This window comes from Rhineura floridana, chromosome 4 (genome assembly GCF_030035675.1).
Source record: "Rhineura floridana isolate rRhiFlo1 chromosome 4, rRhiFlo1.hap2, whole genome shotgun sequence".
Lineage (NCBI taxonomy): Eukaryota > Metazoa > Chordata > Lepidosauria > Squamata > Rhineuridae > Rhineura > Rhineura floridana.
In genome coordinates this window covers 123,128,140-123,152,450 of record NC_084483.1, presented here as the reverse complement: position 1 = coordinate 123,152,450, position 24,311 = coordinate 123,128,140, and the positions used below count along the sequence as shown (strand labels likewise).

At 42.0% G+C, this 24,311-nt stretch overlaps 1 protein-coding gene across 4 annotated transcripts in view; it reads right to left on the bottom strand.

Moving 5' to 3' along the window:
- The window catches only part of PNLDC1 (PARN like ribonuclease domain containing exonuclease 1), a 48,298-nt gene that overhangs the window by 5,839 nt on the left and 18,148 nt on the right, over positions 1–24,311 (bottom strand). For all 4 annotated transcript variants that reach the window (XM_061626365.1, XM_061626366.1, XM_061626362.1 and 1 more), the window contains 9 exons: positions 13,891–14,028; positions 12,665–12,734; positions 12,372–12,457; positions 10,458–10,513; positions 9,001–9,065; positions 8,094–8,147; positions 6,910–6,952; positions 3,152–3,251; positions 958–1,133 (listed from right to left, as the gene is read on the bottom strand). In XM_061626365.1, coding sequence (XP_061482349.1) covers positions 958–1,133; positions 3,152–3,251; positions 6,910–6,952; positions 8,094–8,147; positions 9,001–9,065; positions 10,458–10,513; positions 12,372–12,457; positions 12,665–12,734; positions 13,891–14,028 — 788 coding nt within the window. The remainder of the gene's footprint in view (positions 1–957; positions 1,134–3,151; positions 3,252–6,909; positions 6,953–8,093; positions 8,148–9,000; positions 9,066–10,457; positions 10,514–12,371; positions 12,458–12,664; positions 12,735–13,890; positions 14,029–24,311) is intronic.

The following is a 24,311-nucleotide window of genomic DNA, read 5'->3' as shown; positions in this document are numbered from 1 at the left end:
ACCCAACTCCGCGAGCCTCCCCAGAAGGATACCATGGTCGATGGTATCAAACGCCACTGAGAGATCAAGGAGAATCAACAGAGTCACACTCCCCCTGTCCCTCTCCCGACAAAGGTCATCATACATGGCAACCAAGGCTGTTTCGGTGCCAAAACCGGGCCTAAAACCGGATTGAAACGGATCTAGATAATCGGTTTCATCCAAGAGCGCCTGGAGCTGTCCGGCAACCACCCGTTCCAAAACCTTGCCCAAAAAAGGGACATTCGCCACCGGTCTATAGTTGTTCAAGTTATCTGGGTCCAAGGAGGGTTTCTTTAAAAGAGGTCTCACTACTGCCTCCTTGAGGCTACCAGGGACTACTCCCTCCCTCAAGGAGGCATTAACCACTTCCTTGGCCCAACCGGTGGTCCCAGCCCTGCTAGCTTTCACTAGCCAAGATGGGCAAGGATCCAGAACAGACGTGGTTGCCCGAACCATTCCAAGCACCTTGTCCACTTCCTCGAGCTGCACCAACTGAAACTCATCCAATAATGAAGGACAAGGCCGTGCTCCGGACACTTCAATGGATTCATCTGTCGCAACATCGGAGTCAAGATCCCTGCGGATACATGCGATCTTATCTTGAAAGTGTCCAGCAATTTCGTTGCAGCGGGCTTCCGATGTTTCCGTAGTATCGTGGAGGCCAGAGTGTAAGAGCCCACGCACGACTTTAAAAAGCTCCGCTGGGCGGCATAGGGATGATCTAATAGAGGCAGCAAAATAAAGCTTCTTTGCTGTCCTTACCGCTTTTGTATACAACTTATTGGTGGCACTTACCAAGGCATGATTGTATCCACTGGGAGTTTTCCTCCATCTGCACTCCAGCCTCCTCCTCTCATGTTTCATCGCTCTCAGCTCCGGGGTATACCACGAATGATAACTGCTAAAGTAGACTGAAGTAAGGTTTTGATCACTTACTCTTTAAAATTATTGGAGAGTAAGAGAAACTGGTTCATCCTTAGCCGTCGCACATCAAACCTGCAGAAGATTTTTAACTCCCGATAGATCTGCTCTTCATTCACCCCAGTCCATCCTCGCACATTAACAATCAGAAGGGGTGGACATTTTGTAGGGCCATCCATACCATAAAAATTCTGAGGAAAGAATGAAGTTAACCTTTCAGTTACTGATGGAACCAGGGAGGGGGTTCTAGAAAGATTTTAAGAATTATGAAAGATTACACAAAACTATACCAAACACACACATAGACACTGGGGGAGGGTTAAGAGCTGATGATTTAACACAAATCTTTAAAATCTGGGAGTGATTTTTAAAAGCTACATTAAGCATCACTTAAATCAGTGGTTCCCAAACTTTTTTTCCTCATGGACTGCTTGAAAACTGCTGAAGGTCTTGGTGGACCATTTAATTGCTTGGTGAAGCACTTGTAACGTGGTGTGCTAGATGCTGTGTGATCTGTAATCGCATTTTTATTGCTTCCTGTATTTCTTGTATTGTATTCCATAGAAATCAAATTGTAAGACAAGAAAATATAATAAATAAAAACAGCAATAAAAATACAATTTTAAAATTAATATATTTAACATGGACATGTCACAGACCACCTGAACTAAGCTCATGGACTACCAGTAGTCCACAGCCCACAGTTTGGGAACCCCCTGCCAAAAATAATTCCTCTATTTTTTGTTAGTCTTACATGGTTTGGACACCCTAGGGTTATAGCACTGGGAAATTGTAAAAACATCTAAGGGAGACTGCAGCTTTATGAAGAACTGTTAGGGAAGGGTTAAATATGGTGCAGACCAACTTTTGTGAATATCCCTTCTTTTATTGCACTGTGATAATTCTAAATAAAAATGTGCATGCAAACATATCCAACATGCTGAAACTGAATCCATCAGGCACATTTAATTTATTTATGTAGTTATAAAAGGATTTATGTATTGCCCTCTCATAAAATACCAGGCTGGTGTGCAGCAATATAAAAACAAAACAAAAAATACAAAACAATAATTAAAATGGCTGGCTACTCAAGGAACTTTTAAACAACTGCATAGCTCTGTTGGCATAAAGAGGTCTTCATGAGACATCTGAAAGTCAAAGTGAGGATGCCTGCCAAATCTCTGCTGGAACAGTGTTCCACAGCATGGGACCGGTGACACTTCTAGTGGAGGCCATTCAGGCCTCTGTAACAGAGGGGGTAGCTAACACCACTCCTCCAGATGATCTCAGTGATTGAGTTGGATATTAGGGCTCAGGCAATCCTTAAGGTATCTGGGACCCAAGTTGTTTAGGACTTTGTATCTCAACGGAAGAGCCTTGAACCTGGCCCAGTAGCATAGGGGCAGCCGATGCAGATGTTTTAACAGAGGCGTCACATGCTGTCAGCTATCTGCCCCCATTGGCAGTCTAGCCACTGATTTCTGCACTAGCTGGAGCTTCCAGACCAGGTCCAATGGCAGCCCCACATAGAGCTGGTTGAATTAAAGTCAATTTCTCCATGTACAACAATGAAGTCACACAATTTTTGCCCCAGTTCTGAGATCAAGCAATAAAAATATGATGAACAGTGCATTGTATAGTGTATTGTTTTGCAAATTATGAATACTTATATTGTCTATCAGACAGCTGGACATTCAATAAAAGATCTTGCTATTAGTCCTAGTGTGTGCACACACACAAACACAAAATCTTTTATTTCCTAATTGCTTTTCTCAGCAGATGCAAATTTGGTAAGGCAGGGTAGCCAACACGGTAGCCAATTCCCATAATCATCCCTCACTGTGGGCTATGCTGTCCTAATCCAACATCTGAAGGGCAACATGTTTGCTACCCCTGAGGTAGGACAAAAGGAGTCCCTCTGATAATGGATACACATGCTGGGTTCAGCCAAAGGGACAAAAAAGGTAGCAGGTGCAAGAGTCTGGGGATGTGGAGGGTCCACCTTTTAGTGTCACCCTCTGCCTCATCTTCCATACTCTTAACATCACAGTCCTAGGTCACACAAACTGCACAACTATCCCACATCCAAAATAATAAAGCTCGGAATCCCTGCTCCCTACACTTTTTCCCTTGTTGCTGGTGGGGACATTACAAACATAGTTTCTCTCTACAACTGGCTACTTGGGATCTTTCTGCATTTCATACTCACTATTTTCTGAACACCAGCTCTGATAAGGTTCACCTGATTCACATATGCAGCCAATACATCAAGGTACTCAGAAAAAGAAGGGGTAGTCCTTCTTGGATCACTAAATTTAGAAGAAGTAGTTAATCTTAAAAAGTGTTCTGTGGAGAAGGATGTAATAAACTTAGGAATGCCAAGAGTGTGCAACTATTTTTGTTAGAAATGAATAGACCTTTTCTCCTATTTGCTTCTGAGCAAGAATTGTTTTTTCCCCTCAATGATACTGTAAGTACCCAGGCAAAATGCAACTTTAACCTAGAACAGTGGTTTCCAACCTGGGGGCCATGACCCCCAGGGGGCACGCGAAGAAATCCAGAGGGGGCTGTGAACATAAAGAAATGAATTATTTATTATTATTTTTTAAAAAGTCTTCACTCCCTGGACACTGTCCGCTTCCCACTGCCGCTGCAGATGACACCTCCCCCTTGCTCCAAACAAGAGGGGAGGCCTTTTGCTGACGTACCCAAGAGTCTTTCAGGCGCACCAAGGGCAGGCATCTGCCTATAAAATACACGGCAGATGCCAAAGGAGGCTGAGGGTGAAGCTACCAGGAAGAAGAGGGGAGTACTATCACCAACTCCTGTCTCCTCGCACCACTGCTGCTGATGACGCCCTTACTCAGAACAAGAGGAGAGGGCTTTTTGTGAAGCAAAAAGAAGCAAGGCTGCAAGGAAAGGCTGCTTTCCTCCTTCCTTCCTGGCAGCCAGTCTGCCTCCCAAGTGACTGGTCTAAAGTGTCAAAAGGCAGTAAAGTAGAAGACAGCCAGATGTATGGAAGGTAGACCAATCCTAAAAGATAGTAGTCTATTGCTTAAAAATGACAGAAGTGACTTGTGCTCAACTAACAATTTCATCTACTATGTAAGTATGTTAGTGGTACTGAGAAGCTTGGTTCAGCTGGAACACTGCACAAGCCCCAGAACGGTGTGTCTATTTTGGCTTTGCTCTGAGCAACAAATGCAGTGCCATTATAAAAAGATCAGCGGAAGCCACAGTGGTTTGATCCAAACCTTCTCTCACAGCAGCAGTTATGTATGAGACTGAACGTTCACATTGGGTTGCATTCAATGTAGCACCAAGGTGAATGTTTGGTCAGTGCAAGGATTTCTCCTTGTGCAATGGAATGTTGCCTCCCTCTCCTATCCTGGCCATGTGCCCCCTATATTTGGGGATGGTACAGGGCACAAGGGTGATCACTCCATAGAATACTGCCCACTGTCTACAAGTATATGCTTCCATACATCTATTCAGCTATTAATTAACTCTGGGAAAGAAACAAAAAAGTATTCTCCAGCAAGCAACTACCCCTGGTAATTGGATTCAGTCTAAAATTAGATGAGCTGGGAAACATCTCTGCCTTTCCCCACAATGGACATCTCAGTTTGAAAATCCTGATTCCATTCTGCCACTCTGCTGTGGAAAAATTGGTATGGTGACCCCTGCTGAAAACTCACTACCTGTATCCTTTGCCATTTAATATCTCTTTTGTCCAGCCTTAATGAGATCATCCTGTGTGTTAGAGCCAATGTTTATCAGGAAACATTTTTTTTTACCCACTGGAAATTTCTCAGTCCCCATTTTGTCTAGTCCTGTAAGTATTGGGATAGAAATATTTTAAATAAACAAATAATAAATAACACTGTGCTTGGGCAACTGCTCCACATCACTGTCTTTCAAGCCTGTTCAGACTGAGTGGATGCTTTGGGAGCAAGACGTCTTCAACCTAGTTTGATCCCTTATCCTTGCCTCCTGTTCTAGTCTCCACTTGTCTTGTCATTTTCTCTTGGAATCAATTCAAGACCCTTGTGGGAAGAACAAACCAGTGTTAACACAAAATGGAAGCTTTTTCTGTTTGGGAACTTTATTCGTATAGGGGAATTGAACTTTGTTAACCCAACATGGCCCAAGCCTATTGGATACCCTTTCAGAAGACAGAAGCAGCTAGCCAATTTCCTGTCCTGAAGAGCCCTGCTGCCTGCTTTTTGCCAGAAATCTAGGACTTAACCATGTACCCACAGGTCACAGTGAAACTCAGGAGAATATTTCTTTTTACTCCTCCTTCCTTGGGATATATCTACCTTTCACATTTCCATCATTGCACTGTCTCTGAACCCTCATGCTTGTTCAAAACCCAACGATTTGCATTTGAGCGTTCCCCCCTGCTGTGCTTAGATGCTCACCGCAGTTCTGTCTGGTTCTCTGGTGCCTTCCTTCACACCATATAAGACACTCTCTGTCTATCTTGATCTCTATAATAGGAACTGGTTAAGCTTTTGGTCTAAGCAATGTGGGCTCGGGTAGTATGTGTAATTTGTATGCATCAACCATCTTGGTATTCTATATTTATGTATTGGCAGCCATTTTACTCACTGTCCACCATCGATCCTAAAGTGGAAGAAGAGGATTTTACACCCCTTGAAAATGGGACTTCATTCTCTGAGGAAACATTCCTTTTAACCACTAGGTAAAGCTACCCAATTTGGCTTCTACGGACTAGCATATCACCTAAAATTAATCTCAACCTCTATTTTTATGAGTGCCTTCTTCCTCTGTATTCCTGTTCTCCACCAACTAAAGGAAGCTGTATGCTCCACCCAAGCACGGAAACATAAATTAGTAACAGCTGTTTGCCATATTTGCAGAGATTTGGAGAACGGAAAGGATCAGCCATTATGTGTTTTTCCTTTCCTAGGAAGCCTGGGTGCAAAGCATGTGGAAGGGCCTCATTTGAATGCCTGCTAGCTGTTCCCACACACCATCATAAGTCTTACTAAATACATATGGCTTCACCCGTAGCCATTTTTTCTCTTCCCTCTTTGTGTTTTTTTCACCATATGGCCTGATTAAGAGTCCTGGGGAATTCAAAAGCTTGCATAACATTTTGTGACATTTTGGTTGGCGAGTAAAGGTACTGCCCTAATATGGCTTTACAGTCATACTGGTATTACTTAAGTAGTAATGTCCATTGCAATAACGTCTGTGGCATGCAATCATCTCCAAATAAAATCTCCAAAGTAGTGATACTTCTGTGAGAATGCATGTAAGATGCAGGTTCACATGTGCCTGTGTATGGACCGGTGTAGTCAGTGTGGTGCTCTCCAGATGTTGTTGGATTCCAACTCCCATCAGCCCCATCCAGCATGGCTAATGGGATGATGGGAGTTTGAGTCCAAGTGCTTGGCTACCCTGATATAGACAAACAAAACAGATCCATTAATATTAATTTAAATCTTGCACAGTAAAAAGTAGCATTGCAAAACAGTTCTCTGCCTCCTATGGCGAAGTATATTTTAGCCAAAGGATGTTGATGAAGGATGGTAACCTTTGGATCAAGGCTGGCTTGGAACCAACCACACTGGCTTCTATGTCCATGAAGAGAGCTTGTACTGTTCCCATTTTCAGTCCATGGACGCTATACTACTACAATCTGTTTTTACAATGATCCTTCTGCCATCCATACTCAAAGTCTACTGGAACTTTTGCTAGGTATGCTATTGGGTTCAAATCTTCAGTGTTGTATTGCTGTAACTCACTTTCCTAAACTTGGGAAACGTCTCTCAATAAATTTAATCTGATCTTGAGTGAAGGGCTAGGGGTACCCTCAGAACAGACTGGGGGGTGAACGGGGATAGGAAGTCCCATTGCATAGATTGAGATCCTTACACTAATGGGACAACTTTGTTAGATACAACCCAGAGTGTTAAATGTTAAGCTCTTACTTACCAAGAAATTCTGTCAAGAAGCAAATGGGCTATTTTCAGAAGAACTAGAAGAATAAATAATTCCATGGTTATATCTAACTATAACTCACTGCATAAGGCTGCAAAAATGTATGGGGGAGAGGGAAATCCCACAACAGCTTTTCAACAGGTGTTCAAAATTAGGAATTGGATTATTTTGACAGTAGATTAAATATGACAACTGTCTTTTAGGCTTTCCATTTTTTTCTAAAAAACTTAAGTATTGTTGGTGTTTGCACTGTACTACCAAAAATAATAAGAACTCTTGATTATTTAGACCACATCCAAGCATTTTCCATCTGCCCTTAAAAAGGCTGAGAATGCCACCTCTTGCAGTGGGAACTGCTAGCTAACTAGCCTGCTTAAAACCAGCGAAGCAGAGACAAAGAGGCCTGTCTTGCAGAGCTTCAAGCAGAAAATCATAAGGGCTTGATTCAGCCTCATGCAGTGGGCCACTTCTCACTGTATCTTATACTCGTATATGTCACTACTAACATGGAACAGATGTTTTCATATATTCAGTACAACTCATTTGCCAAGTGTAAGATGGGATCCACAAGACCTTCCCGTTACTAATCTCCAAGAAGGAAAACCGCACACACAGAGCCTCCCCAGTTCTGCTTGTGCTGCCATTTCCCTTTTCACAGGAGAAAAAAAGGGGGTAGGAATTATGGACAGGCCAGATGGCAAAGCTCATTCAACTGGATCAGATGAGACCAATTACTATTCCACTGGGGGATGTAGAGCCATCTCCACCAGGATTGGCCACTTCTCCTCAGCAGGCATTCTAGCTGGTCACTATTAGTTATATGGAATTGGTATTTATGTAACTTTAAGAAATGTTACCTGAACTGCCTTGCTTTTCTCTTCCCTCCCCATCCCTTTTTCCACTTGTATTATGTCTATGAGATTGTAAGCCTGCGGGAGGAACTGCCTTGTTTTTTAACATAGTGCCTAAAAATGTTAGGCACTTTATAATTGTGAATGATAGTAAGTATGTCATACACGAAACACATGTTTTGTTCTGGAAGCTTCTACCACAGATGATTCATGTCTAAAAAGAAGTTTGTCTTCAACTTGTCTAAAGTAGATGGACTAGCCCATATAGTGAACTAGCACAATACCTACGAAAAGAAGTATTTTAGACTCTAGAAATTATACCAATACCTGATCCGCAGAGAAACGCATCATAGGCCGCCTCGTGGGGAGACTTCTTTGTAGCTGAAAGATTTCCAACAAAACAGAGAAGGTAACATCTCTCCAAACAGTCTATAATGATTTGATCCAAAAGAACTTCCATAGCCAGCCTATGGAAACCCTTTTGGATCAAATCAATATCACACCAGAAGGTGTGAAGAACCACAAGTTTCTTTTCATTTTTTGTTCCTATTTTCTTCCCACCTCTAAGAATACAGAGCACGGCAATCTCTACAAGGATTTTGAGACAATATCATCAGGTCCTGCTATTAGGCTCCAGAGCCTGTGAACTCATCCTATGTGGCAATTTGGTCTGGCATTAGAAGGAGAATCATGCAATACCCTTTTGAGAAAGCAGGTATCTTCCCCAGCCAATTGGAGGTTCATTGCTGATTTTGGCCTTGCAGGATTTCTATTATGCCTCTGCTGTGGATTACAAGAGTAGCCAGGGAGCAACAGCAGCCCAAGCACATAAGTTGGTACCTGTGCACTGCAAAGGTAAGAAGTGCAATCCTGTGTATGCCCCAACCCCATTCAAAAGCTCCATGAGGATTTGCTTTGCGATGAAAGCAAGTGATAGTGTGCCAACTATAATAGCTATACAGGTTAATTTTATCTTCCCTCCCAGTTCAGTTCTTTTGTAAAAAGGCTCAGCTTGCTTCCTAGGGCTCCACATCAAGCTAAGACTAAATATATCAGGGTTAGCCAATGTGGTGCCTTCCAGATGTTGTGGGACTCAACTCCCTGCCAACATGGCCAATGGTGAGGGATGAAGAGAGTTGTAGTGCATAGCATCTAGAGAGCACCTCTGCTATAAACCTCAGATGTAGCACTTTGTGGCTACATTCCAAGAATTTGCTTCCGTAGCCAGACGTACCGTATCTGAGGGAGTCGTTTGCATGAAAGATCTCTGGACAAGGCTGGCTGGTGGGATTCATGTCACTGTTGAAAAGTATCAATTGTCAACTTTCCGTTCTTTCTCAGCAATATAAGAGCCTTGCTGGATCAGACCAAAGTCCAGCACTCTGTCCTCACAATGGCCAACTAGGCACCCACGAGAAGCCACAAGCAGAACCCGAGTGCAACAGCACTCTCCCCCTCTACAATTCCCAGCAACTGGCATACTGCCTTTAACAGCAGAAGTAACACATAGTCATGTGTCTACTTGCACGGCAGTTATTAATCCTCCACATCTGCCTTTCCACTGAAATAAAAAGTCAGAAAGACTGGAGTGTCTTTTCTACTAGAAGAGGCAACACAAGTTTGAATGACTTAGAACAAAAATTATTATAAGGTACGTGTCCACTATTCCGCTATGCAAAACATATTCAAAGCAAGCACAAAGACAATTATTTTAATTTGTTTTCTCCCCTCAGGAGTTAGCCCACCTCAGCCCCTCAAAAAATCTGTAAATCTCCTATCCTCAGAGATTAACCAAGACATATTTGTTGTCCGTTGCAAAATTATGCCCCTCACAGTCATAAATTGTACAGACTGGTTGTCCATTTGCTGCCTCTTAATGAGATATGCTGCCTGAGAGGGCTGCCTCACTCAGAAGAGACGGGACTGCTGGGCAAACCAGGGCTGTGGAGTCGGAGTCTCAGAGTTGGAAGCAATTTTGGGTGGAGTCGGTAAAAATGTACCGACTCCGACTTCAAAATAAAAACTTCCATAGGAATTTAGGAAAGTTTTCTTGCTCAGAAATTTTAATCAAATAAATATATTTTATGTTCTATCAATCTAGCCTGATGACTCACGTGGTGGTGATGAAATGCCTTGTGCTACCATTTTACTACAGTAAATTTGTTATTACTAGTTAATATACATTTGCCATTTATGAAGGAATTGGACAGTAGAAAAATAGAGGAGTCGGAGTCGAAGGTTTGGCGTACTGACTCCACAGCCCTGGGGCAAATGATATCTAGTTTGTTCTTCTGTCAAATGTTAACCTTTTGAGAGTACCACCTGCCCTCATCTAAACTGACCATGTGGTGAAAATTTGGAAGGCAAGATCGAAAACAAAGAAACAAATCACCTTTTGAATTCTGGAACAACAGGTTACATTTCTTTTTCAGAAAGGTTAACACAGTGATAAAACCAATGGAGATTTTATATATTAAAGAAAAACATTTATTTATTTTATTGCATTTTTAAACCGCCCTATAGCAACAAGCTCTCAGGGCGGTGTACAACAAGATAAAACCATTTTAAAATACGAACAAGTGTGGATTACACTAAACAATTATAAAACATATTTAAGAACAAAATTAGAATAAAAATAAAATAAAATAAAAATTACTATTACAATTTAAATTTAAATTTAAAATTATTCACCTGCACAGCACTTCATAAACCTCCAAAAGATTACCAGCTCGAGGAAACTGAAACTCCTGTTTAAAAGGAAGAATTAAAACGCTTTTAGGTGCCATGGAAAAGAGTTGAAGCATCACAAAATAAAAACAGAGAATGGAAAGCAGTTCATAAGAGGTTGGCCCCTCTTGTGCAGTATGTCTGTTCTTGAAGCTTCTCTTGCCATTATTTGTCTTGCCCTTTCTACTTTATTCTCCTCAGAAATATATAGGATTACTGCACATTTAATGAATTGCTGATAAACCTAAGGCCCTTTGAGAACTAGAGTTTCACCATTGCCAGCTTGAGGGACTTGTGGATCATCACTCATCAGCTGTTTTGAAAGGACTGGGGAGTCTGCAGAAGAAGTAAGGCCCTATGCTAAAAACTGAAGTGGGCCAGCTTTCCTATTCCAATTCATACAGCTGGAATGTACACAAATAGAGATCGCAGCAGGCTCCATACAAGGGCTGTAACATACGAAGCAGCCGTCAGAAAAGGAATGTCACAGCAGTCACCTGTGAATGGAATCCTTCTTGCCATCACCTTCTCCTTATTCACTCACTTTGACTCAAAGGCAAGCTTTTCATTTGTTTTTGGCCGTACAGTGTGCAAATTTCAGTATCTTTCCTTAAAAAATCATTTAAGCATGTCACCTTCTAAAGGCATTCAGTACACAAGCTTGGGAATGCAAATCAGAATGGAGAGAATTTGTCTCACAATGGACACTTTCCATTTCTGTTGAAACTGCCAGTTACAGCCATGGTCAGGAATCCCACTCTCTCTAAGCCAAGAGTCTGCTGCACAAATTTTGCCTACATATGGCAAAACATTGGTATGACAGAGTCACAAACCGAACAATGAATACCGAATAGCACTAAGAACCTTCAAGCACCATTGCTCTGGATCACTGCTTGTCTTCTGAGAAGAGATGGTGAAAGATAGAGAAACAAAATGAAATAGAAAGTTGTTATAGCTCTTTCATATATTGGGGGCCAGGACTGAAGACAAAGAACTGGACTCTTCCTTGGCCATTTTCTCTTCTCATATTTATTGTTTGTGGTCATTGACCAGCGATACAAGTACAAGTATTTAAACGCAGAAAGGCAGAAGAATTACATATAAACAAGTTAAATTATATAACATATATAAACAAACTTAAGAAAATAAAACCTGGTATACTAAAGTTAAGATGTATTAACCACTTGCATAGTAAACCAATTCAACAATAGCTGAGGGAGAAAACCCGTATAGATGTAATTTTTCCTCAACCATACTTGCCCAACCAGAGGTGAGGTTGTCTGTTAAAATCAGAGGGGCTAGTCCTTAAGGTCTGAAATTTAGCTTGAGCCAGAAGCTTAGTGCTTTTAGCCATGCTTGTGCTTCAAGAGAAACCAACCCAGATTCCAATCTGAGTAGGGTGTTAGAAATGCCACGTGAGGCACCAAATATGGATCATAGAAACTTGGACTGTATTGTCTCCAGGGAGTGAAAATCTTTATAAATGCATATCTGAGAGCCATAGAGTAGTTGGGCCAACACTTTGCCCTGGAAAACTTTGATGACAGAGGGGATATGAGAACCCCCTTCTGAAAAGAAAAATTCTAAGAATAGCAGAGACAGATGAGATCATTTTCTGAATATGTATGAACTTATGAAGCAGCCATCATCTGGGTTCATCTAGCTGGTAGTGGCTCACCAACATCTCATGCAAAAGACTTTCTCAGCTGTAGCTGAGATTTTTTGGCTACAGATCCTGGGGACTGAACTGGGGACACTTGGCATATAAAGCATGTGCTCTTCTACTGAGCTATGGGCCTTCACTTTGCCACGTTGAGAGAGGAGCAAGAGGAGAGACAATCTTGAGCATCAGTCACCAACACAGATAATGAGAGTTACCTTCCAGATGGCCTTTGCTATGTTCTTTGTGTCCATGATGACAGGAAACAGGGCATGTATGTTCTTTTTGAACTCCTCATACTTTTCTGGAACAAAAAATGAGTTTGGGGAAAAGGAGAGAGAGAAGGTAACAGTGCTTGCTTGTTAATGAACAATTAAATAACTGCCATTAGCCTGACTAAAACCTAGAAATATATCGGTTCCTAAAGCAGAGGTAAGGTTCAGGAGCAAGTATCCATCACTGGGGAGGGATATAACAGACCCGGTGTGATTGATGCTGGAAGTGGCATTACCAGGAAGTGGGTTGTAAAACTTCTCATGCAGATGCAGAAGATCCATCAGCATATTGTGTCCTACCAGGGGCTGAGAGAAAAGACAAGACTGTCAAAAACACAGAACTATTGAGATCAACAAACTTGTGTGCTATACTAGGCCCTTTGAGAAAGCAAATTTTCTTGGGAATTACAATTAAATAAAATACGTGGCAATCATTTTATTAATCAAGCCAAATTGGAGGGGGTGGGGGACAGCAAGGCCTTATGTGCCAGTGACATGCTTGGATAAAGATAATTTTTCTCTAAACCTACACAACATAAACCTGAGTGCCAGTGCAAACGTATATGGTGCAGTACTCTTATTGTCTGGGACAACCTCCAAATGCTCATGGTAGATTGCTTGATTGTAAGTACAGCACACATAAAACAAACCACCCTGGGTGCAAAAAGCTTATAAATTGGGGAGAAGGGTTCTAGCTTCATTTTCCACCTGTAGGAAGCTTTGCAACTTCAAAACAAGCAGGCTCCCATATGCATTCAGAGGCTGTACAGGTTCATATAACACATCAGAACACATATTTGAATTGGTTCTGTCACAGATGGACAGTACTGCCAGTAAGCTAGGTGTGAATTCAGCTTTTAATAATGTTGCTTAAGAAAAGGGCCTGAGAATACTATTGTGCTATTCTGCTGATTTCAGTTAAATATTTCCACATAAGAAGAAGAAGACCTTTATCTAATCTTTTGACCACTTAATGATGTTCTATAAGAACGTAAGAAGCGTCCTGCTGGATCAGACCAAGGGCTCATCTAGTCTAGCATCCTGTTCTCAGAGTGGCTAACCAGATGATAATAGGGATCCCTGAAGCAGCACATGAGTGCAACAGCACTCTCCTTGTTAAAGTACACTAATATCTATTAAGTGGCTGCTGCTTCCAAGTTAACTTATGTCAGATACTGGAAAACTCCACATTATCCCTTCAAAGCTAGAATAGGTCTGGAAGATATAGGGACACTGAGTGTATTAAAAAAAAAAGCTGAATTTCAATTGGTGAAACACAGGCTCAACTATCACTAGCCAAATACAATTTTAATTGGTCCAACCTGTGTAGGTATAACCCTATGTAGATATATGTTTTCAGATGTTATTTTCTAAGTTTTTAAAAAGTTTTTGTTAATGTGCTTGTTTTGTACGTTTTTATGCTAAATTAATTTTGTAAAAAACTAAAGAAAGTGAGATTTACCTTCTTTGCTTTAACTAGTATCTGGAAAAGGTTGGTGAAACCCCTTGCAGAGAAAAGAATTTGCTCTCTCTGACAAGAGTCATAACAAGTATTTTCCAGCAGCCAGCGATGCCGTGGACTCATCTTCTTCACCATAACCTGAAACAAGATAGAACAGAAACTATACTGGTATGTGCGTGCTTTGTGAGCTACCTATACACCTGTCCCTGTGTATAAGGTGATGAGATTTAATCACACCACACTGGCATCCGATTGCTGGTTTTAAACTGAATCTGTTGGGTAAATGTATTTTGCACAATATAAAGGCAGATAGCTTGTATTTTACTGTGCATCCATTAAATATCAACAAATTTTGAAAGGATCTAGACTTCATGCAAGCCACCAATCTGCCAGTTGTAAAAATCTCCTATCTCAAGAGCAAAGCTGGAAGATTGTCCATGGCACTGCGAACTGCAGTGTGATGCTTACTTTTTTTATGTAGCTAGAAATAAAATGTGGTGCATCCAGATTACATTAATTGCATTTTGTTCCCACTAAAAGCAATGGGCTTACCATTCAGGCAGATGTGGCATTGGGGTCCAAATATACTCCAAAGTCAGCCAGTGTGATTTTGGAGTATATTTGGACCCTAATGAGATTTCCAATGGAAGGATGAGGTGACTTTGTCCCCTGGAAACCAATACCAAAGCACCTTGAGCCAAAAAACACTTATTCAGAGGAGGCAGCATTTTTCTGAGCAAGATATACTGGCCCCTTCCCTATGCATATTGAAAACAGCACAATTTCTGGGGTACCCAGTGTTTTTTGTTTCCAGAAGGGAAACGGTAAGTGGTAATTGGCTAAAATTTGGGGACATTGCATGGGTGACAGTTTGTGACAATGTCCTACAACCCTATAGATTTACCCATGTCTAAATTACACAATGAAAAATGCACCTGGGGCAGAAATTTGCCCTGGGGCTTTTTTTTTTTTTTACCTAAGTGGTTTCTTTCCAGAAGGAAAACGTTAACTGGCTGAAATTTGGCGACGTTGTACAGATTAAACTTTGTGACAATGTCCTAGAAGGATATCCCTGTAGGTCTATGTATGTGTAAATTACACAATGAAAAGTGCACCTGGGGCCAAAAAGTGCCCCACAAGTCTGCATGACGGTTAAGTAAAGTCAAAACATGATTAACTCATTGAATTCAATGAGACTCAAGTTAAGCTTACTTAAGCTTGGTTCCAACCCAGTGTCAATAATAATGCTCTGCTGCTTTTAAATATTTTTATGCTGCTTCTGCTGCTGCTGTTATGTGTCTTCAAGTCTATTACAACTTATAGCGACCCTATGAATCAGCGACCTCCAATAGCACATGTTATAAACCACCCTGTTCAGATCTTGTAAGTTCAGGTCTGTGGCTTCCTTTATGGAATCAATCCATCTCTTGTTTGGCCTTCCTCTTTTTCTACTCCCTTCTGTTTTTCCCAACTTTCACATCCATACATAGAGATCGGGAATACCATGGTCTGAATGATCCTGACTTCAGTGTTCAATGATACATCTTTTCATCTGAGGACCTTTTCTAGTTCTTTCATAGCTGTCCTCCCCAGTCCTAGCCTTCTTCTGATTTCTTGATTATTGTCTCCATTTTGGTTAATGACTGTGCCAAGGTATTGCCAGCTGTGCCAGCTTACAAAGCGTCAAGGCCCCAGCTGACAAAGCATCAAGGCAAGTTAAGCAGCAGAGTGAAAAGAGGGTAAGTAGCTCCCATTTATTCCATTATTTAATTGAAGTAAAACAGCTCAGAGCAATAACTAATAAGGGCAGCCCAAGGTCACCCTGAGCTAGGAGCCAAATCCTGAAAGAACCTATATCTTAGGAGACAGATCCTAGGAGAAGGAAGCCTATAGAAAGCTAGTGTTCAACACCACCCTAGCAGGAAAGCTTCAGGGGACACTGTAAACAAGGCTAAATTCCAGTCGCAGAGAAGGGGGAAAAGGAAACTCCACCGATACATACAGGGAGAGAGTCAGCTCAGTCCTTGCTAAAAAGGGCAGCTTCAGCCTTCCTGAAACACAACCACAAACTCTGTTTCCCTAGGTTAAAGAAAGGTCAGGCTGTTCTAGGTGGGAAAACAACAAACACAAAAGACTTGCCTGGAAGGCGCAGCCCCTTGCTGAGATTAAAAGCAGCCAAAAGCTTAAACAGCCCCGCCCCTCGCTCAGGAAGGAAGCCTGAGAGAATACTAAAGAGTTAAGCCCCAGCTGATAGCCATCAGCCTCAAGTAACACATCATTGGCTGGCAGCAGTAGCTGGGAGGAACCAGCCACACATATAAAGTCAGAGCACCCTAGAGAGGGAGCCTACTCCATGAGCTAGAGCGGGCTCCAGCTGACAAAGCGTCAAGGCGAGTTAAGCAGCAGAGCGAGTTCGGCAGCAGGGCGAGGAGGCCAGGGCCCCCCACTCTGCCCGTCTGTTCCCTGACCTCAACTAAACCGCAGTCTCCAACCCATTGACGTAATAAACCTTAAACAAAACTATGCAGGTAAGAAGCCAGCAAGGGTGTGGGGGCTTTCCAGTGTTTTGCACCGCCTGCAGCATGTACGACTATCTGCCTGTTGGACAGAAGTCGTGGGTGTGCTCTCGGTGCAATGAGCTCCTGGCTCTCCGGGAACGACTTCATTTCCTTGAGGCCAAGGTGGCGGACCTGGAAAAGCTGAGAGAGGCAGAGAGGTGTGTGGAGGAGGCCTTCAGGGACGTTATAGCTGTGTCCCACTCCAACGATGATAGCTCTCCTGCTATCATGGACAATGATGGTCTCGGGGAAGGAGAGCATCCAGCTGAGGAAGAGGGAAACGATCCCTTAGAAGGGACCCATTCCTTGGGGGATGAGCAGCTATCCTCTCGTGCCGAGGATATATCTCCAGGGGGTGGAGGGATCCTTGTAGTGGGTGATTCGATCATTAGGAACATAGACAGTGGGGTGTGTGATGGGCGTGTAGACCGCAAGGTGTTTTGCCTGCCTGGTGCGAAGGTTGCGGATATCGCCCGTCGTTTAGATAGTTTGCTAGACAGTGCTGGGAAGGAGTCAGTGGTCGTGGTGCACGTTGGCACCAACGACATGGGGAAATGCATCCGTGAGGTCCTGGAAGCAAAATTTAGGTTGCTAGGTAGGATGCTGAAAGCCAGGACCTCCAAGGTGGCTTTCTCTGAAATGCTACCGGTTCCACGCACAGGACCAGCCAGACAGGCCCAGCTTCGCAGTCTCAATGTGTGGATGAGACGATGGTGTCGGGTGGAAGGGTTTGGATTTGTTAGGCACTGGGGAACATTTTGGGACAAGCCGGGCCTGTACAAAAGGGACGGGCTCCACTTGAACCAGAATGGAACCAGACTGCTGGCACTTAAAATTAAAAAGGTGGCAGAGCAGCTTTTAAACTGACTGAGGGGGGAAACCCGACAGGAGCTGAGAAAGGTCCGGTTCGGAATAAACCTCCCCCCTGGGATAAAAACCAATGGAATGATGAAATTTTAAAAGGGGTAGGCCTAGAAGTAGGCGTTGTGAGAGCAGGGGCACAGGATATAAATTCAGAAGAGCAAAATTACCACAGGCCTAACCACAAGTGCCAAAGACACTTGAAGAGAGACACTGCTTACAAGTGCCTGTACGCTAATGCTAGGAGCCTGCGAACCAAGATGGGAGAACTGGAGTGCTTGGTCTTAGAGGAGAGCATTGATATAGTGAGCATAACGGAGACCTGATGGAATGGAGAAAACCAGTGGGATACGGTTATCCCTGGATATAAACTATATCGGAAGGACAGGGAAGGACGTATTGGTGGCGGAGTCGCTCTATACGTGAAAGAAGGCATTGAATCCAGCAAGCTCGAAACCCCAAAAGAGGCAGACTCCTCCACAGAATCGTTGTGGGTGGTGATACCATGCCCCAGGAGGGACTTAATACTGGGAACGATCTATCGTCCCCCTGATCAAAATGCTCAGGGAGACCTTGAGATGAGATATGAAATTGAGGAAGCATCCAAACTAGGAAATGTGGTAGTAATGGGTGACTTCAACTACCCGGACATAGACTGGCTGCGTATGTGTTCCAGTCATGACAAAGAAGCAAAGTTTCTAGATATTCTAAATGACTATTCCCTAGACCAGTTGGTCATGGAACCGACCAGAGGGATGGCAACCCTGGACTTAATCCTCAGTGGGGACCGGGACCTGGTGCGAGATGTAAGTGTTGTTGAACCGATTGGGAGCAGTGACCACAGTGCTATTAAATTAAACATACATGTAAATGGCCAATTGCCAAGAAAATCCAACACGGTCACATTTGACTTCAAAAGAGGAAACTTCACAAAAATGAGGGGATTGGTAAAAAGAAAGCTGAAAAACAAAGTCCAGAGGGTCACATCACTCGAAAATGCTTGGAAGTTGTTTAAAAACACTATATTAGAAGCTCAACTGGAGTGCATACCGCAGATCAGAAAAGGTACCGCCAGGGCCAAGAAGATGCCAGCATGGTTAACGAGCAAAGTCAAGGAAGCTCTTAGAGGCAAAAAGTCTTCCTTCAAAAAATGGAAGTCTTGTCCGAATGAAGAAAATAAAAAAGAACACAAACTCTGGCAAAAGAAATGCAAGAAGACAATAAGGGATGCTAAAAAAGAATTTGAGGAGCACATTGCTAAGAACATAAAAACCAACAACAAAAAATTCTATAAATACATTCAAAGCAGGAGACCATCTAGGGAGACAATTGGACCCCAGAGTCGAAGGTCTGGCGTACCGACTCCACAGCCCTGGGTGTTAATATGGGCTCAACTAGGTAGTAAACCTCTGCTCCACGCTAGTTAGTAAGCAATTGTAAGTTTGCAATCATTTAAATGAACATATGCCATCTATATTACAATATTACATGTACCTGCCATGTTCAACATTACACAGTTGCAAGGTTTGAATTGCTTTATGCTGGTACATGGTAAAACCAAACAGATTTATACATTATTTATATATATATATATACACACACACACACATATATATATACATATATACACACACACACACACACACACACACACACACACACACACACAGAGAGAGAGAGAGAGAGAGAGAGAGAGAGAGCCAAACTTGCATTGCAATACTACACTGTTTCCCCAATACAATGGATTGCTTCATTCATTGGAAAAAATGAAGCAAACACCCTTTTGTAAAATCCTGCAGGTACAGCACACCTTATTCACACAATGAGCCACTGTTTGTGCTTATTCAACCTGGAATGTACTTTTGCACATATGAATGCACTTTTGCACCAACATGGTCCTGAAGAAAATGCATTCAGATTCTAAGTAAGATCCTGCCTTGGTTCAAAATTGTTAGTCCTACAATTCAACATGACTAGTAATGCTAGCTTCTTCCCTCTTATGTGTAATATTCCAATAGATACTTCTGAGTTGGAAATATGTATCAAACTAAAGAAAAAGATTGTAGAGTAGTGTAACACAGTGGCCAAAAGACAAAGCTGAGAATGAATACAATCTCCAGTTCAAATGTCACTTCTGCTATATGAAAAGTAGCTTTACTGTCATCATTCTCTTTCAGTCTCTCCTTCTCTGCACCCCCATTTGCAATATGGGGTAATACTGTTATAGCCAGAGATTCTGGCACAGAACCACTTCACTTATGCATTATCTTCATGGACGTGTGCCTGGAGGTCCTTTGACAAACAGTAGGAATCACTACAATGAGTCATCTTAGGCAGCCTCTGAACATGAAATGAAGCTTACTGAAGGAAATTAGCAACTGGATAGCAGCAATGTTTCTAGAATTAATTGTTTTGATGCCTTGCTGTAGGAAGGTTAAGGAGTATCTGGGATGTCTGAAAAGTCTTAGATAGTCCAGGAAGCAAACATTTATGAAGATGCTTTAGGTAAAAGTAAGGTGCATTAGCAGCAGCAGCACCTTTCTGGAAGGCAGGTGTAAAAGTACAAAATAAAATTATCTGAAACCTCACCTTCCCATTGCCAGTGAAACTCCATTAATTTTAGAAAATTGGTCACAGCTACAATCCCACATACTAAGAGTGGGGAACATCGCCCAGGCACCTGGTTGGCCGCTGTGAGAACAGGATGCTGGACTAGATGGGCCACTGGCCTGATCCAGCAGGCTCTTCTTATGTTCTTATCAGAACAGGGGGCCAAACGTGGTCCTCCAGCTCTCTCTCTATGCACTCTCAGGACTCTCCCCAGGCAATGCCCTTTGTCACCAGTCCTATTCCAAGCCCACCTTGGGCACTTTTACTTAGTTCAAAGCATCTTTCAATTGAGATAATACCTCTTACTTGCCTAGATGGAGATAGCAATGTGTAAAAACCCCTGGCTTTTTGTATGGCTGAAATGCATGCTACTGTACATCAATAAAAGACATCTGCTGCTCTACTCACTTTTATCTCCAGCCCTGCCCACAACTGGCATTCTACCCGCAGGAGGTTGCCCACAAGGCAATGATGCTCTCAGACTGAAAAAGGTTCCTCATCCCTTCTATACACGACAGTAAGTCCTACTAAACTCAGTGGGAATTATCTCTGAGCAGACATTCATAGGATTATGAGTAACAGGGAAGGAAATTCTACTGTGTTTTGAGAACAGCAAGACAGAAAAATGAAGACAAAGAGGTCTGTTTTCATATTTACTGTGACTATAGCAATGACTTAAGTAACAGCTCTGTCTAAATGCTAAATATTGTCTTTTTGTCTTCCTAATGTTGATAGTGACTGGACATAGGATCTTTTTATAGACCAAGCGCACACCAATGAGAAATATCTTTGTAATACGACTCATTAACAATATCTCAGTGTATGAGCTTGCTTTGTGTCAGCCTTTCCAACTTTCTTTTACTACAGCTGCTGGCAAACTATCCACTGAAAAGCCAATTACTTGCAAATAATCAAGTGATTGTACTTCCCACATTGGCAGCAAATTAATACAGTATGGTCTTATGAACAGACAGCTGAAAAACAAAGTCCAGAGGGTCACATCACTCGAAAATGCTTGGAAGTTGTTTAAAAACACTATATTAGAAGCTCAACTGGAATGCATACCGCAGATCAGAAAAGGTACCGCCAGGGCCAAGAAGATGCCAGCATGGTTAACGAGCAAAGTCAAGGAAGCTCTTAGAGGCAAAAAGTCTTCCTTCAAAAAATGGAAGTCTTGTCCGAATGAAGAAAATAAAAAAGAACACAAACTCTGGCAAAAGAAATGCAAGAAGACAATAAGGGATGCTAAAAAAGAATTTGAGGAGCACATTGCTAAGAACATAAAAACCAACAACAAAAAATTCTATAAATACATTCAAAGCAGGAGACCATCTAGGGAGACAATTGGACCCTTGGATGATAAGGGAGTCAAAGGTGTACTAAAGAACGATAAGGAGATTGCAGAGAAGCTAAATGAATTCTTTGCATCTGTCTTCACAGTGGAAGATAGAGGGCAGATCCCTGAACCTGAACTAACATTTGCAGGAAGGGATTCTGAGGAACTGAAACAAATAGTGGTAACGAGAGAGGAAGTTCTAAGCTTAATGGACAATATAAAAACTGACAAATCACCGGGCCCAGATGGCATCCACCCGAGAGTTCTCAAAGAACTCAAATGTGAAATTGCTGATCTGCTAACTAAAATATGTAACTTGTCCCTTGGGTCCTCCTCCGTGCCTGAGGACTGGAAAGTGGCCAATGTAACGCCAATCTTCAAAAAGGGATCCAGAGGGGATCCCGGAAATTACAGGCCAGTTAGCTTAACTTCTGTCCCTGGAAAACTGGTAGAAAGTATTATTAAAGCTAGATTAACTAAGGACATAGAAGAACAAGCCTTGCTGAAGCAGAGCCAGCATGGCTTCTGCAAGGGAAAGTCCTGTCTCAGTGACCTATTAGAATTCTTTGAGAGTGTCAACAAGCATATAGATAGAGGTGATCCAGTGGACATAGTGTACTTAGACTTTCAAAAAGCGTTTGACAAGGTACCTCACCAAAGGCTTCTGAGGAAGCTTAGCAGTCATGGAATAAGAGGAGAGGTCCTCTTGTGGATAAGGAATTGGTTAAGAAGCAGAAAGCAGAGAGTAGGAATAAACGGACAGTTCTCCCAATGGAGGGCTGTAGAAAGTGGAGTCCCTCAAGGATCGGTATTGGGACCTGTACTTTTCAACTTGTTCATTAATGACCTAGAATTAGGAGTGAGCAGTGAAGTGGCCAAGTTTGCTGATGACACTAAATTGTTCAGGGTTGTTAAAACAAAAAGGGATTGCGAAGAGCTCCAAAAAGACCTCTCCAAACTGAGTGAATGGGCAGAAAAATGGCAAATGCAATTCAATATAAACAAGTGTAAAATTATGCATATTGGAGCAAAAAACCTTAATTTCACATATACGCTCATGGGGTCTTAACTGGCGGTGACCGACCAGGAGAGAGACCTCGGGGTTGTAGTGGACAGCACGATGAAAATGTCGACCCAGTGTGCCGCAGCTGTGAAAAAGGCAAATTCCATGCTAGCGATAATTAGGAAAGGTATTGAAAATAAAAGAGCCGATATCATAATGCCGTTGTATAAATCTATGGTGCGGCCGCATTTGGAATACTGTGTACAGTTCTGGTCGCCTCATCTCAAAAAGGATATTATAGAGTTGGAAAAGGTTCAGAAGAGGGCAACCAGAATGATCAAGGGGATGGAGCGACTCCCTTATGAGGAAAGGTTGCAGCATTTGGGGCTTTTTAGTTTAGAGAAAAGGCGGGTCAGAGGAGACATGATAGAAGTGTATAAAATTATGCATGGCATTCAGAAAGTGGATAGAGAAAAGTTCTTCTCCCTCTCTCATAATACTAGAACTCGTGGACATTCAAAGAAGCTGAATGTTGGAAGATTCAGGACAGACAAAAGGAAGTACTTCTTTACTCAGCGCATAGTTAAACTATGGAATTTGCTCCCACAAGATGCAGTAATGGCCACCAGCTTGGATGGCTTTAAAAGAAGATTAGACAAATTCATGGAGGACAGGGCTATCAATGGCTACTAGCTGTGATGGCTGTGCTGTGCCACCCTAGTCAGAGGCAGCATGCTTCTGAAAAACAGTTGCTGGAAGCCTCAGGAGGGGAGAGTGTTCTTGCACTCGGGTCCTGCTTGCGGGCTTCCCCCAGGCACCTGGTTGGCCACTGTGAGAACAGGATGCTGGACTAGATGGGCCACTGGCCTGATCCAGCAGGCTCTTCTTATGTTCTTATGTTCTTATTGACAAGTTCAAAGTCCTTGTTGTCAACTTTAAAGTTGCATAAATCTTCTGTTGTCATTACTTTAGTCTTCTTGATGTTCAGCTGTAGTCCTGCCTTTGTGCTTTCCTCTTTAACTTTCATCAGCATTCATTTCAAATCATTACTGGTTTCTGCTAGTAGTATGGTATTGTCTGCGTATCTTAAAATATTGATATTTCTCCCTCCAATTTTCACACCTCCTTCATCTTGGTCCAGTCCCGCTTTCCTATGATATGTTCTGCATATAGATTAAACAAACAGGGTGATAAAATACGCCCGTTTCACACTCTTTCCGATGGGGAACAAATTGGTTTCTCCATATTCTGTCCTTACAGTAGCCTCTTGTCCAGAGTACAGGTTGTGCATCAGGACAATCAGATGCTGTGGCACCCCCATTTCTTTCAAAGCATTCCATAGTTTTTCATGATCTTCACAGTCAAAGGCTTTCCTGTAATCTATAAAGCACAGGGTGATTTTCTTCTGAAATTCCTTGCTCCGTTCCATTATCCAATGTATGTTTGAGATATGATCTCTGGTACCTCTTCCCTTTCTAAATCCGGCTTGGACATCTGGCAGTTCTCACTCCATATATGGTAAGAGTCTTTGTTGTAGAATCTTTTTTTTTTTTTTCAATAATTTTTATTCAGATTTTCATAAAACATACAAGACGAAATCATAAAACATTCAAAGACAAAAAACAAAATCAAAAATAGTTAAACAAAAAGAAAAAAAGAAAAAAAAAACAAAAATAAAAAATAAAGAGTAAAATATTGACTTCCCATTTGTCAAAGATCAAATCAGTTATAAGTCTATAATATATAACAATCCTGTCTCTTAAGTCATATTATAAAATCACTTTCCTCCAGTAGTTATCTTACTTAATCATCAAATCTCATAAACATTACTTTATTCTTTCCACAAAAAGTCAAAGAGAGGTTTCAATTCTTTAAGAAATATATCTATCAATTTTTTTTTCCAGATAAGCATATCGATTAATCCATCTCATTACTAATTATGATAATCTTATTGTCATAACCATAGTCAAAATAAACATTTCAATTAATCCATCACATCAGAATCTGTTAGGTTCAGTAATTTCAGTAGCCATTGTTCTATTATCCCTATTAG